This window comes from Hyla sarda, chromosome 1 (genome assembly GCF_029499605.1).
Source record: "Hyla sarda isolate aHylSar1 chromosome 1, aHylSar1.hap1, whole genome shotgun sequence".
Taxonomy (NCBI): Eukaryota; Metazoa; Chordata; class Amphibia; order Anura; family Hylidae; genus Hyla; species Hyla sarda.
The window spans coordinates 406683461-406698352 of record NC_079189.1 but is presented as its reverse complement, the minus strand read 5'-3'; the positions used below and the strand labels follow the sequence as shown (position 1 = coordinate 406698352).

Sequence of the window (14892 nt, the reverse complement as noted above, 5' to 3'; positions counted from 1 at the left end):
GGTAAATCAGATCGCTCATCCAAACACCCGCACTACCACAGATACCGTGATCTGTACCATGGCATCTGATGGGGTTAATGGCAGACATCAGCTTGATCACTGATGTCTGCCATTACTGGTGGGTCTCTTGCTGCTGATAGAAATGTAAATGTACATCCTGGCGTGTACATTTACGTCCGGTGTCCTTAAGAGGTTAAGCTCAGCCTATAAGATTTAATTTAACTGTGAAATAACTCACTGTCATGTAGTCCTGACTGATCCTGATGTGTTTATTGCAGTGCGGTGAACTTAGCATTTCCTCAATTATTTTCACTACCAAACGTTCATTCTGCTGTGTGTCCAGTGACCTGACAATTTCCCGCTGGCTCATGTTTCCCTGTAAAGAAGGTGGCTTAAGGTCAGTTTAGAGTTATGAATATGATATGATATAGTGGCAATATGGAAAAGTATTTTTCCCCTATTGCACTTTTCTTTAAACCTAACATTTTGAATTATTGCAGATCAAAGAAGGCTTACACTGTTGCCATTGAGTCCCTGGTAATGTCTGCTGTTCTCACCGCCTCGCAGCAGGTGCACCTGCATACATTGTCAGGAAAAGATTTGATCTTAGATCCCAAGACTGGATCTCTTCAGGTAAGGTTATGTCTCTTAAAAGGAGGGGAGGAAAAAACAAAAATGAAAATTGGCTGTGTCCCTTAAAGGGGTACTGCGGTGGAAAACTTTTTTTTTTTATTATCAACTGGTGCCAGAAAGTTAAACAGATTTGTAAATTACTTCTATTAAAAAAAATCTTAATCCTTCCAGTACTTATTAGCTGCTGAATACTACAGAGGAAATTCTTTATTTTTTGGAACACAGAGCTCTCTGCTGACATCATGACCACAGTGCTCTGTGTTGACACCTCTGTCTATTTTAAGAACTGTCCAGAGTAGGAGAAAATCCCCATAGCAAACATATTCTGCTCTGGACAGTTCCTAAAATGGACAGAGATGTCAGCAGAGAGCACTGTGTTAAAAAAAAAGAATTTCCTCTGTAGTATTCAGCAGCTAATTAAGTACTGGAAGGATTAAGATTTTTTTTAATAGAAATAATTTACAAATCTGGTTAACTTTCTGGCACCAGTTGATTTAAAAAAAAAAAAAATATCAAATAAAATGTTTTCCACCGGAGAACCCCTTTAAGGGCTAATATGGAGTTGGTTCCCCCATTTACAGTTATACTAGTTTTCACTCTTCTGCAAAGACTTTTCACAAAATTTTGAAACTTGTCTGTGGGAATTTTTGCCTATTCGTCCAGAAACACCTATGTGAGATCACACACTGATATTGTACGAGAGGGCCTGGTTCCCAGTCTCCATTCTAGTTAATTCCAAATGTGTTTGACGGCCCTGAGGTCAGGGCTCTTCTACATAACCAAAAAAATAAAAAATCACTCATCTCTGCCTCACTGCTTTCAAGTCAGGCACTGGGTCCCTTTCTTATCAGCACCATACCACCACGTGTGCTGGGAAATCTTTGCTGTCATGATCGCTAGTAGGCTGCAGGCATAAAGCATCCTGCAGCCTACAAAAGCGAGTAATGCCTGGGTATCTTAGTGGACCTCAAGCTGCCATTTATATTGCTACACCACTTGAAACACCTGAATTGAATGATTAAGAGATGCGTCTCAATACTTTTGTCCATATAGTGTAGCAGCTCATCTTTCGACAGACTTGGTCCATCCATGACAATCGGATATTTATTTGAATGGCTGGCAGATAATGCTGCATCTCCTGTTAGTGGAAACTTACCATAGCAATATCAGCCATTTATTGAGAAAAGCTGAAGTTTTTCACATGCTGGGTGTGTGTGTGTACAGTGAATGGAAGACATAGCAGCTAGTCCCCATCTGCGAGCTCAACTAACAATGAAATAAGGAGCCTGCCGAGGAAAAGACTGGCGAAAAATGCCATATGTATTATTTAATGGCCAGAAATAGTGCTGCTACTCATGTAGACAGCCAACAACTTATCCTAAAAAGTGTGGTGACCATTTAAGCTTTATTCGCATAAAGCAGTGTTTCCCAAACAGGGTGTGTCCAGCTGTTGCAAAACTACAACTCCCAGCATGATCGGCCAGCCTTTGGCTGGCCGATCATGCTGGGAGTTGTAGTTTTGCAACGGCTGGAGGCACCCTGGTTGAAAACACTGGCAGAATTAACAACCCCTTTAATTTGTTTTCCTTACTTGTAGAAATCGACCGATTATCGGTTTGGCCGATATTATCGGCCGATATTCATAATTTTGGACATTATCGGTATCGGCAATTACCTTGTCGATATGCCGATAATGCCCCGCCCCCCCGGCCAGAGACGAACACTGCCGCTGCCCCATTGCCTCCCCAAGCCCTAGTTTTATAATCTATATAATATGGGGTCCGCGCTACTTCTGGCTCCTGCGGCGTCCTGGGCTGTTGCCGCCGCCAGACCCAGAAGTAGCGCGGACCCGGGGAACAGGTAATTATAAAACCGGGGATGGGGGAGGCAATAGGGCAGCGGTGGTGGTTGGACCGGCAGGGGGAGAGAAGCGGGTGGTGGCGGTCTCTAACCAGAGGATAGGCCGGGGGGGTGGCAGTGGTGGTTGGACTAGGGAGGACCCCAGGACAGGCACGGGGAGAGAAGTGGGTGGCAGTCTCTGGCCCCGCAAAAGCCGCTGCAGTCCATTGATTTAAAGTGCCCGCTTTAAACAGTTGACAGCAGTCGGCCTTCCACTTATCTAGCACTTATCACCTATCCCGATGCTTCAGGCTGGCATACCACTTTAATAGTATTGTTACAAATGTTTTTTCTTCTCCTTTGGCAGGATATGAATGTTGCTAAAGATTCACTTCCAGAACCACAGTTCCACCCTCCACAAGAACAGCTACATCCTGGATCCATTATCACTGCATCCCATCCACATTTTGGTAAGCACCGCTTCTTATATTACATAAATGAATCTGGTTTTATTAATGTATAAAAAGGCATATACATTGTATGTGGATAATGGCCCTGATTTACTAAGAATAGAGGGTCATTTTTTTTTGTGGGTTTTGATTCCCAACAGGTATTTTTCCACGGTATTTAAACATTTTTCCCCTATGTTTTTTTTTTTTTTTTTTTTACAACTGCTCTGAGCTTTCGGGTTTTTTATGGAAACAATAATAAATACGTTGGGTTTTATCGAAAATGTCGGGGACACCCCCCCCTTTCAGGTTTCCTGAGTAAATTGGAGAGATGTTTTTTTTTTTTTTTTTTCTGGTTGCAAATTCTGGTGCACAACCTGACAAAACAGGTCGGTTTACAATAGTAAACAGGGCCATTGTGTTTTACAGGATTAAATACAGTTTTTTTTTTTTTTTTGGTGATCTATTGCCCTAACTTGATATACACTAAAACAAAGGGTTGTCTATGGGCATAACATTTTACCTATGGGCAAAAGCGTGTTATTTAAATAAAAACAGCTTATATGTACCTTCCTTGCCCCCTGCAGGTCTCCAGTGTCAAGGTGCCCAGTCCGCAGGCCGGTATTTCTTCTTCTCGAGTTGCAGAGCATAGTGTCTGCAGTGATGTAGGTCACAGCACCGCTGAGGCATATGTTCGGCGGAGCAGTGCTGTGATGTTATGTGTGCAGCGATGGGAAGAAGAGTGCCTGCTGTGATTTGGCAGGCACTGGCCTGTGGTCAGGGTGCCATGACATCTGTAGTGAGCCAGGAAGGTTTGAATTGGCGCTTTTTTTCTTTTACTAGCCAACCTCTGCCCATAAGAGCCAGGGCTCCATACAGGAGATCACGGGGGGCCCCAGTGCTCGGACCCCCCGCAATCTAAAACTTATCCCCTATCCTGCGGATAGGGGATATGTTTTTGTCCATGATACTACTTCTTTAAGAAGACTGGCTTCTCCCCAGACATGTTTGTTTTAGGAAATACTTGCATTCCCATGGAGCACCTAATCTTACAATTTTGCATGGTGCAATCCATCTGGAAAGGTTTGATTAATAAACCGTCTTATTTACCACAACCTTCGTCAATAGGATGATACTTTATTAAAGACATAAATAAAACTTTTAAGGCTGTACCAAGAGAAAAACAAGATCTCCAAAATAGATATGGAGCCAATCCAAAATCTATTCCGGACTATTAGTTATTAGTCTGGCATATGGCCATTTGTACCATACCCTACCACTATTTATTTACTAGATATTTTTTTTTTATAGGTATATGTGACTCTGTTGGTACTTTGTGGCTTAAAACTGACAAAACTTCTAGTCAAAGCCCAGCTGACATTTGGGAGCAAAAGCAGGTAATATTTAAATCTAAGGATGTGCTGTATATGTGAATTATTTCTTTGATATTGGATGAGTAAAGGCCCCTCATACACATTAGACATGTGTAGGATAAACCTACCGATTTAGATGGCACAGTCTGATCATCTCGGCCAAGAGTTAGTGTAATGGGGGATTGGGAATGTGACATCAACCAAGAAGTCTAATCTACGGACATCATGCTATAAAGCAGGGTTTGCTAAGTGCAGCGATATTTCACTATTGAAAAAGATCTAGTAGAACTTGTAATCCATTTACTTACATTGCTGCTCTTTCTGGGTTTAGTAGTCCAGTAGGTTGTCTTACTCACTGATTTGTCATTAAAGGGGTACTCTGCCCCTAGACATTGAGGGGGTGGAGTGTGACGTCATGAGGGGGCGGAGCCGTGATGTCACGATACTCCGGCCCCTGTATCATGAGTCACCAGCCATGGAGCAAAGCTTTACTCAGTGCAGCTAATGACTGAGGGGCTGCAGGAGAGATCACGGGGGTCCCCAGTGGTGGGACCCCCGCAATCAGACATCCTATCCCCTATCCTTTGGATAGGGCAGTGTTTCCCAACCAGGGTGCCTTCAGGTGTTGCAAAACTACAACTCCCAGCATGCCTGGACAGCCTTCAGCTGGTTGGGAAGCAATGGGATAGGGGATAAGATGTCTAGGGGCGGAGTAGCCCTTTAGAGGAGTGATCCAGGATACTAAAAATGCACCACTCTTGTCCTGAGGTTGTATGTTGCACTGCAGCTCAGCCTCATTCACTTCAATGGAACTGAGCTGGAATACTACAGACTACCTGTGCACAGGAGTGGTGCTATTTTTTAAAAAAAAGAAGCAGAGTTTTTATTTTGCTGGATAACCTCTTTAAAGGGGTACTCCAATGAAAAACTATTTTTATTTTTTTTTCATATCAACTGGCTCCAGAAAGTTAAACAGATTACTTCTATTAAAAAATCTTAATCCTACCAGTACTCATCAGCTGCTGAAGTTGTTGTTCTTTTCTGCCTGACCACAGTGCTCTCTGCTGACAGCTCTCTCTGTCTCAGGAATGGTCCAGAGCAGGAGCAAATCCCCATGGCAAACCTATTCTGCTCTGGACCGTTCCTGAGACAGACAGAGCTGTCAGCAAAGAGCACTGTGGTCAGGCAGAAAAGAACAACTCAACTTCAGCAGCTGATAAGTACTGGTAGGATTAAGATTTTTTTATAGAAGTAATTTACGAATCTGTTAAACTTTCTGGAGTCAGTTGTCACCGGCATACCCCTTTAAGATGGCGCTGTGGATCATTACTCAGCTCCTGGTGTACGTCTGTCAATTGATTGCAAGGACCTGCAGAGACCTCATTTATTGTGGGTCTTATCTGTGTGTGGTTTATATAACTGCTGGTATGGCCCCATTCACTCTATGGATCTCTGCCTGGAATTTCCAAGAGGAAATTCTGAGCAGATTCCGCCTACAGCATTCCATTCATTACAGTGTAATGTCAGGACTTTTTTTCATTGAGTTTTAATCTAATAGCGGCAGTCCAATTCTGCTTTAGAGGTTTCGTAGTGTGCACAGAGTATCAGACTGGCATTAAAATCAATGAAAGTTTACCGCAACCATAATCCACCGAATTTCCTTGTGCAGTGAACAAGCCCTTTTATGTCACATCTTTTACCGAATAAACTCCATTTATCTATTTTGGTGTGACATATTGGGGTGCTTTGAAAACAAATACCAGTTTTCCACAGTTATTGGTCATCCTGGAACCAAGCAAAGTGGTAATCTGGGCTGTGATTAGGCTGGTCACCAATTTATGAAGTTGCAAACCTGGTTTACATGTTAGATCTGACTTACAAAAGGGTCTTTGTGGAGCACTTTTAAAAAGTCACAGAGAGGAGGAAACATACAAAATGGTGTTCCGAAGTGATTTATTGTCTGTATTTTGATTGTGCGCCAAATTTATCAACCCCCTATGGTAGTATGATAAATGTGTTGCACGTAAGCAAAACAAGAAATTACTTTAAAACTCACTTTCCAAAGACAACTATGATAAATGTCCCTAACTATAAGATGTTTAACTTTTCTTTTGCTTATAAGTGCATCTTATATTTCAAAAAATAGAGTATATCTGAGCATAAAGGGTGAAGTGCTAGTTTGTAGACATAAGTCGTCTGTCATTCTGCTTTCCAAGTGTTCTGATTCCCTGAAGAAGTCTGGTATGAGACTGATGTCTCCTAGAACTGTCATACAAGACTTCTCCAGGAAATCATAACCATAACATAACCCAGTCTTAAAGGGGAACAACTGGTGCTAGAAAGTTAAACAGATTTGTAAATTACGTCTATTTAAAAAAAATCTTTATCCTTCCAGTACTTATCAGCTGCTGTATTCTCCAGAGGAAGTTCTTTTCCTCTTGAATTTCCTTTCTGTCTGACTACAGTGCTCTCTGCTGACACCTCTGTCCATGATAGAAGCAAATCCCCATAGCAAACCTCTCCTGCTCTGGACAGTTCTGGATACGGACAGTGGTGTAGGCAGAGAGCACTGTGGTCAGACAGAAAATAAATTGAAAAAGAAAAGAACTTTCTCTGTAGTAAACAGCATCGGATAAGTACTGGAAGGATTAAGATTTTTTAATAGAAGTAATTTACAAATCTGTTTAACTTTCTGGCACCAGTTGATTTAAAAAAAAAAAAGTTTTCCACCGGAGTACCTCTTTAATAAACATTAGTCACTGTCTGTGTTGTTACTGGTCCATAAATTGTATAATTGTAAGAGAGTGTTTCCCTGCATTGATTTTATAAAATATACTGGGGGGAGGGGAATTAAACTAGCAGCAAACTCGCTTGCTGGCACGCAGTCACATCTCCGATTAATATTTGTGACATACTACATTCGGAATGTTCTTTCAGAATTTCACATTAAAAACTTTCCCTAAGATATTAAACCAGCGCTTTGATTGGTCGCTTTTACCTTGGGGACCTGCGCCATCCCCATGCAGTTTGCGTGGAAAAATGTTTATCCTTTTAGCGAAATTTCTGTTGTGTGACCTACACAGCAGAATCTCTTTGATAGCAACGGGAAGGGGCAGCAAGTGGATTCCAATCTGGAATTTCTGTGCACCTGTTAGCAAAAGCTTTTGATATCATGTAGATAATACTATTATATGTATATTTTTAGTATACATTGGTTAAAAAATGTGTATATTTTTGGGTTAAAAAATGCTGTCCCTGCAGCTATTGCCTGTGTGTCTCTGTGAGACCAAATACAGGAAGAAAAGGCGGGATAAGCAGGGATCTGTGCAGGCTCCTGGCTTGTCAATCATCTTCTGTGTGAGCTGGGAGCGTGTCAGAGCCTCACTGTACAGAGCCCTGCTTGTCCTCAGTGCACGGAGCCCTGCTTGTCCACTCACACTTCCTGTATTTGGACTCCTCACAGAGATACACAGGCAATAGCAGGCAGAGACAAAAATATATACATTTCTTGACCGCGTCATTGGGGGACATATGCTGCTTCCCACTAGGAGGCTGGCACTAGGCTAAAACAAAAGGAAGTCTGCTCCTCCCTCGCCCCTGGCTCTGAGCTAATCAGTTTTAGCTTAGTGTCAGTAGCAGGCAGACACAGGTCTGAGTATGTCTGACAAACCCCCACCCTCCCTTCCCTCTTTAGTCTCTCTGAGGATCTCTAGGTTTTTTGGGGGACATCTTTATTCTCACTTGGGGATGGGGGGTTCTCTGTCCTCTTCTTAGTTCCCGCCTGCCCTGTACTTTTGCCCCGGATCAGCTCTGTGCAGGGGACCGCATCTGGCTTCCACACTGTGCACTTCCGTCTCCCCTCCTTCTCAGTGCATTCACACTTTCGGGAGCAGGGCCGCGGATGGCAGTAAATTTAGCCCCTGGCTTCCGCCCTGCTCTTCCTCATGGCCCTGCGCTCTGCCTTTTTAGTGCTCGCGGCTTATGGCCATGTAGCGCGCGCTTCAGGGGTCAGGGCTTCGGCCTGTCCGTGAGCAGCGCGCGTTGCAGGGGTCATGTTACTCCTCCCCCTCGGCTTTGAGTGTTAGTGTGCGCTCCTACCCCAGAGGGTTCAGGCCTGTCCTACCTACTCAGTGATGACGTCATCTTGGTGGTCTCCACGCTGCTGTCTGGCTCTAGCTGCCTTCTCCCAGGAACTGCGTCTTTTCAGGACACAAGTAGCGAGCTCACCCAGATTCCTGTCTGTCTGGGTTGTCTGACTTGGGCCTGTCATGTCCGGCCCTAGACTCGACCGATTAACACCCCCGGCACTGCATTGGTCACTTACTATTCCTGTTCGGGTTGCAGAACCAAAATGCCACGTGGTTCTAGTGAGTCCGATTTCAAACAAGTTCTTTGTGCACTAATTATGCTAACAATTCAGCAGTATCCATGGGTCACAGCTTAACATCAATATCACACCTTTAAGACAACAAGTAGCAATACACTCAGTTTTAGTTGTTCGTATTCTTTTTTTTATTCTTTCATTTCTGTAGTTTTTGCAAAAGCGTGATAAATATGCAAAATTGCAGTTAGCTTTCAGCTCCAGGTAGCAAAGGTCTTTCACGCTACTTGGGATCCATAAGGGTCTGACGCAACGTTTCGGGGGAACGCCATCTTACTCATGCGTCTAAAAAAGGATAGTCCACCTGTCCGGCTTGTACTGTCTTGCGGCCAAGTCCTCCCTTAGCTGCCGTTCAGGATAGCCTACCAGAGTATGCGGTGTCTTACCCCACTCTGGTGTGGGTTTCCTCTCTCTCTGTCAATCTCTGACTTGGCCAGGGTGTCCCAGGCGGTGGCTTCTGCCTTGGAACAGTCCTCCTTGCGCCCGTCCTCTAGTGAGGCTCCAGTGGGTTCCCCCTCCCACCCCTCTCAGCGGGCTTTCCGCAAGCATCCTGGGAACATATGCTTGAATTCCTCTCCTGAATCCTTGGTTCGGGCAGTATCTTCCCTCTGCCACTCCCGCTCTCTCTCTCCCATTCCTCAACTTCCCCTCGTCTCCGCAACTGGTCTCCTAGAATCCGCTCTTGGTCTCCATACTTATGCTCCCGGTCTACCACGCCCTGCTCCAAGGACCCCACCGTGCGCTCGCAGTCTCCTGGGGAGCTGGTGGACATGGACGCCACTCCGCCCTCTGACTCGGAGGAAATGTCTCTTATATGGGACATTATGGACAGCCTGGTGTCTGCTGTCAGAGACACCTTTCATTTGCAGCATCCGGGAGCTTCAGAGGTTGCCTCTGAAGTGTCCTTCTGCTGGTTTTGTCATTCCCCCAAGGTCTTCAGTTCCCATACTGAACTTAACAAGCTACTGGATGCAGCGTGGAAGCACCTGGAAAAACGCTTCCAAGGGGCCAAGAAACTTCGGGCTCTTTTTCCCTCCTTCGGAATTCTGCTCAAATCTTTTCATGGTTCCCAAGAAGGGCAGCACTGTTCGCCCGATTCTCGACTTGAAGCTTCTGAACTGCCATCTGCGCCTGTGGCATTTTCGCATGGAGTCTCTGAGGTCGGTAATCGCGTCCATGGATCCGGGCGAGTTCCTGTCCTCTGTGGACATCTTGGACGCTTACACATACCTATCTTTCCGGCCCATCAACTGTTCCTCTGGTTTGCTGTTTCTGCAGGTCATTTCCAGTTTATGGCTCTGGCTTTTGGGCTGGCCACGGACCCCCTGGGTCTTTACCGAGACACTGGTTGTGGTGGTGTCTATCCTCCGCTTCGAAGGAGGGTGTCCGTGATCCCCTACCTGGACGGCCTACTGTTCAAGGTGCCCTCTCTCGCGCAGAATCAGTGTCTCAGCATTACCCTGCAGACCCTGACCAGCTTCGGCTGGATTTCCAACCCGGGCAAAATCCAACCTTGCCCATCTCAGTCCCTGAAATTTGTGGGGATCCGCTTCGACACAGCTCCAGCCCGTCTTACTCTTCCGGAGGACCCCTTGGGAGTCCCGTCTCCTAATCAATGTTCGGGAGCTTTCAGAAATTTTCCTGTGCCTCCTTCACTGGGAGCAGCTTCTTTGGGATCTTCCGGTGCAGGTCCAGACAGACAAAACCACAGTGGTGGCATATAATAATCACCAAGGCAGCACCCGCAGTGCGTTGGTGATGGAGGCAGCCAGGATTCTTACCTGGGTGGAACGCCACGTCCCCGCCATCTCGGCGGTCCATATTTGTAGGGTGGACAACTGGAAGGCGGACTTTCTGAGTCGCTTCACAGCCGATCCAGGGGAGTGGTCCATCCACCCAGAAGTCTTTGCTCAGATATGCAGTTGCTGGGGGACCCCGGATGTGGACTTGTTTGCGTCCCGCCAAAACAGGAAGGTTCCGCGGTTTGTCGCCATGTACCGAGATCCCCTGGCGTTAGCGGTGGATACTCTTGTGGTCCCTTGGACCTCCTTCTCTCTCCCCTATCTCTTCCCCCTCCTTCCCAAGGTCATCCGGAAGACAAAGGCAGAGGGCATCTCCACGATTCTGGTGGCCCTGGATTGGCCCCCGTCGCGCTTCGTCTCGACCTGCTCTCGCAAGGACCCCTCTGCCACCCCAAATTACTTCGCTGCATTTGACGGCGTGACTGTTGAAAACCATGGTTTTGAGGGTTCAGAGTTTCTCTACCCAGTTCATCAAGACCATGCTTTGTGTTCGGAAGCCCTCGTCCGCCAGGATTTACCATCGAACATGGCGGGCCTATTTCCGCTGGTGTGAGGAACGGTCTCTATCTTCCACTTCCTTGCTGAACCTCTTGTCCATTTTGTGGGCTGGTTTGGAAATGCGCCTTGCACTCAAGCTCCATCAAGAAGCAGGTTTCGGCTCTTTCAGCGTCCTCTGGCGTCTAATCCACGTTTGCATGTTTTTGCAGGGTGTGGCTCACGAGTTCCTTCCGTACCGGTCTCCCACTCCGTCGTGGGACCTGGACCTAGTGCTGGATGCCTTCCAGGGCCCTCCGTTTGAGCCTCTTAGGGAGGTCTCTCCTAGTTTCCTTTCCTGGAAAGTGGCTTTCCTCATTGCGGTCATGTCCATAAGACATGTATCAGAATTGGCAGCTCTCTCCTGCCGTTCACCCTTTCCTGATTCCTTCATCAGGATAAGGTGGTTTTTCGGCCGGTGTCTTCTTTCCACTTGTGAAGATATTGGCACACAATTATCAATCTGTGTGAGAGAATAAGTGGAGTGATTTTCCCAGTGACCAATCACAGCTCAGGTTTCACTTTACCAGAGCTCATTAGCTGAGGAAAAATGGCTGCTGTGGAAAAATCTCTCCACTTTTCTCTGTGTTTGATAAATCTGTGTCATTGTGTTGCCCTCTTTCTGCCCAGACCCTTCCCACCATCTGGAGCGCTTGCTCCATAAGCAGCATGTGGTTCGGGCGTTCGGACCTACTTGTCAGTTACCTTTTCCTCCAGGCCTCTAAGGTGACCATCTCCTGATGGATACGGTCCGCCATCTCGGAGGCTTATTGTTGTAAGGGAAAGGTTCCCTCCTTCCGAGTGATGGCTAATTCTTCCCGCGCCATGGGGGCCTCCTGGGCGGTCAGCCACTGGCTTCGGCTCTGCAAGTGTGTAAAGCGGCTACTTGGTTGTCCTTGCCAACTTCTACTGTGTTCATACCGTTGCATCAGCGATTTTGCAAGTTGCAGTAGTTCAGTAGTCTGCCTGACTCCGTTCTGGCTTGAAGGTTGTTTGTTCCCTCCCCAGGGAATGCCATGGTTCCTGTGTCCCCCAATAAGGGATCAAGAAAAGTAGATTTTTTGATAAGGACTGTAAAATTTCTCTCGGAGCTTCTATTTGGTGGACACAGCACACGCCCAGTGATGGATATATTGGCCATGAGTGGGTGCTTATTCCCACAACATGACGGATATATCCATCAGGAACTTTAACTGTCACAGACAGCCGCACGTCACTCCTAGCCGACCAAGGACCGATCAGAGCGGTCCCTGGTCCAGTCAATTCACTTGTAGAGGTGCGGTATTGTTCCGACAGATCCGATCCTTTGCAGGCATGGGGTGGGATCTATAATTCATATGATGATGCCCTGAAAGCCAAAGGGGGCTCCTCTCCTTCTTGGTCTTACCAGGCGGTCAGGCAACCAGATATGGCCTAAGTGGGGGTACTACCCTGCCCGGGACGAAAAGCGTGGCACATTTTCTCCATTTCAAAAGCGACTTACTAAAATGATGTCCCACAAATAAAAAAATTGTGGGAGAAAAAAAAGCTAATTGCTATTTTTTTTCCACTGACTTTGAAATAATTCTAGCCAAACAATAAGGGCTCAACGTACTTACTTTTGCCCTAGGACCTAGGTGAATACTTTAGGGGTGTAGTTTTGAAAATGGGGTCACTTCTGGGGGTGCAATATTGTTCTGAATGCTTTGCAAGATGAAGTGCGGCCTATAATTTGTATAATGATATCCTGAAAGCCAAATGGTGCTCCTCTCCTTCCCTTCTGGGTCCCACCATTTTCTACTTTTCCTATGCAACATACAGAAAATATGTCCCACAAATGATGCATTTGTGAGAAAAAATAAGAAAATTTTTATTTTTCCACTGACTTTGTAACCATTCCAGCCATACAAAAAGGACTCCAAGTTCTCACTTTTAGTCTAAGTGAATACTTAAGGGGGTGTAGTTTCCAAAATGGGGTCACTTGTGGGGGTTCTGTATGGTTCTGGCAGCTAAAATCCTTTGCAGACATGAAGTGCAACCTATAATCCATCCGGCCTAAAATGGTGCCCTGAAAGCCAAATGGCGCTCCTCTCCTTCTGGGTCCTACCATGTGGCCAAGGAACCAAATATGGCCTAAGTGGGGGTATTTACAAACACTGGCCAAGCAGCTCAATAAAATATAGGGTGCATTTCTTCAAAATCAGAAGCGATCTACAAAAAATATGTCCCACAAATGATGCATTTGTGATAAAAAAAAAAAAAGTACATTTTGAATTTTTAACACTGATTCTGTAATTCCTGCTAAAAAACTATGGCATTAAAATACTCACTGTACCCCCTAGCGAATAACTTGAGGGGTCTAGTTTTTAAAATGGGGTAATTTGGGGGGGGGGGGGGGGGGAGTCCTATGTTCTACCACCTTCAAGTTTCTGCAAACCTTTTCAAATTTTCAAGTTAATTTGTTAGGCTTCTAATTCATTTAAAATTTTAATTAATAACAAAAAATGCTTTCAAAATAAAGTAGACATCTGAAAGTATAAGTTCCATAAACTATTTGGTCAGAAAGTATAAATATATGCAACCTATTAGTGTTAAAATAGCAAAAAAACATTTTTTATTTAATGATTTTTTCCATTGTAAAAAAGCAAAACAAAAAAAACTACAAATGATATCGGCTTACTTTTACTACGTACATGAAGGAAAATGTGTGACAGAAAAAACAATGTCAGAATTATCGTGATTGGCAAAACGTTACCAGAGTTATTCTCTAATAAAGTGTCAGACATCCCTGAATTGAAAAAACAGGCCTGGTCTTTCAGGGGCATACAGGTTTATTTGTATTGGTCCTTAAGGGGTTAAGCATTTATTTTGTGTGTTTCTACTAGAGTGCAGCAGAATTCTGTATAATGGACAATTATTTCCAGCTGTCTGTGCCTCTCTATTTACAGATCCATGCAGCTTCTATTTCTTGCCTCAGTGTGATGGATAATCTTGTTATCACAGCATCCACTGACCACAGTGTAAAGATTTGGAAACGCAGCCCTTTCACACAGGTGGGTGGGTGTATGTTTGGGTGAAGTCCTTGCATATTATTGCTGTACTTTGGATAACTCCTATGTTTATTTCCAGGTGGGAGTTTTCTACTGTGAAGGAGCCATTACTTGCTTATCGCCCTATCCTATGATTGGAAGCGATTCCACAGTCGTGTGTCAAATAGCTTGTGGTGATCAGTATGGGAAATTGTACTTGCTGACCTGCCTTACACTATGAAACAAGTAACCAAAGCCTCGCATATGCATTTATTTGGATTATGTTTAGATAAGGGGTGTAGTTTAATAATCTGTGTAGCCTATGCTGTTTACACAGGAGGAATTATGAATGGCCACACACGGGAGTTGATCTTATTAAGGTTAATGTATTTGAAAAATCTTTTGAATTAAAGCAGTGAAACCTCAAAAATGTGTTTGGTTAACTTTGCCTGGCAGGGCAGAACTCATGAGCTAGACATGGTTGCATTGTGGGCAGGATGTGGGTAGTGTCAGGAATTTGTGTCTTCTAGCTTTTATATGTTCATATTCTCTTGACTGAGGTGGTAAAAGCCAGAGGATCAGTACAGGGGCATATACTTACAGCAGTGAATGGATTTTATGTAGTTGTGGAAATCATTTACAGTACTTAATACACACACGTTTGATGATGTGGAAGAATCACACAATAAAAGAATTGTAGTCAGTAAGATCAAACATCCCATCCTACATTTATATGAACACCAAAGGCATCCAGTCATTAAAGGGTAGATCCATGCATATAAGGCAGCCAGAAAGCAATGTACAGTGACCCCTCGACCTACGATGGCCCCGACATACAATAATTTCAACATGCGATGGCCTCTCAGAGGCCAT

At 44.9% G+C, this 14892-nt stretch overlaps 1 protein-coding gene across 4 annotated transcripts in view; it reads left to right on the top strand.

Annotated features, from left to right (window-relative positions):
• The window catches only part of TEP1 (telomerase associated protein 1), a 148718-nt gene extending 134251 nt beyond the window's left edge, over window positions 1-14467 (top strand). For all 4 annotated transcript variants that reach the window (XM_056528586.1, XM_056528585.1, XM_056528584.1 and 1 more), the window contains exons 50-55: window positions 279-397; window positions 501-633; window positions 2840-2942; window positions 4233-4318; window positions 13939-14043; window positions 14120-14467. In XM_056528586.1, the coding sequence (XP_056384561.1) occupies window positions 279-397; window positions 501-633; window positions 2840-2942; window positions 4233-4318; window positions 13939-14043; window positions 14120-14260 (687 nt within the window). In that variant the 3' untranslated portion in view covers window positions 14261-14467. The remainder of the gene's footprint in view (window positions 1-278; window positions 398-500; window positions 634-2839; window positions 2943-4232; window positions 4319-13938; window positions 14044-14119) is intronic.
• Window positions 14468-14892: the final 425 nt, after the last annotated feature.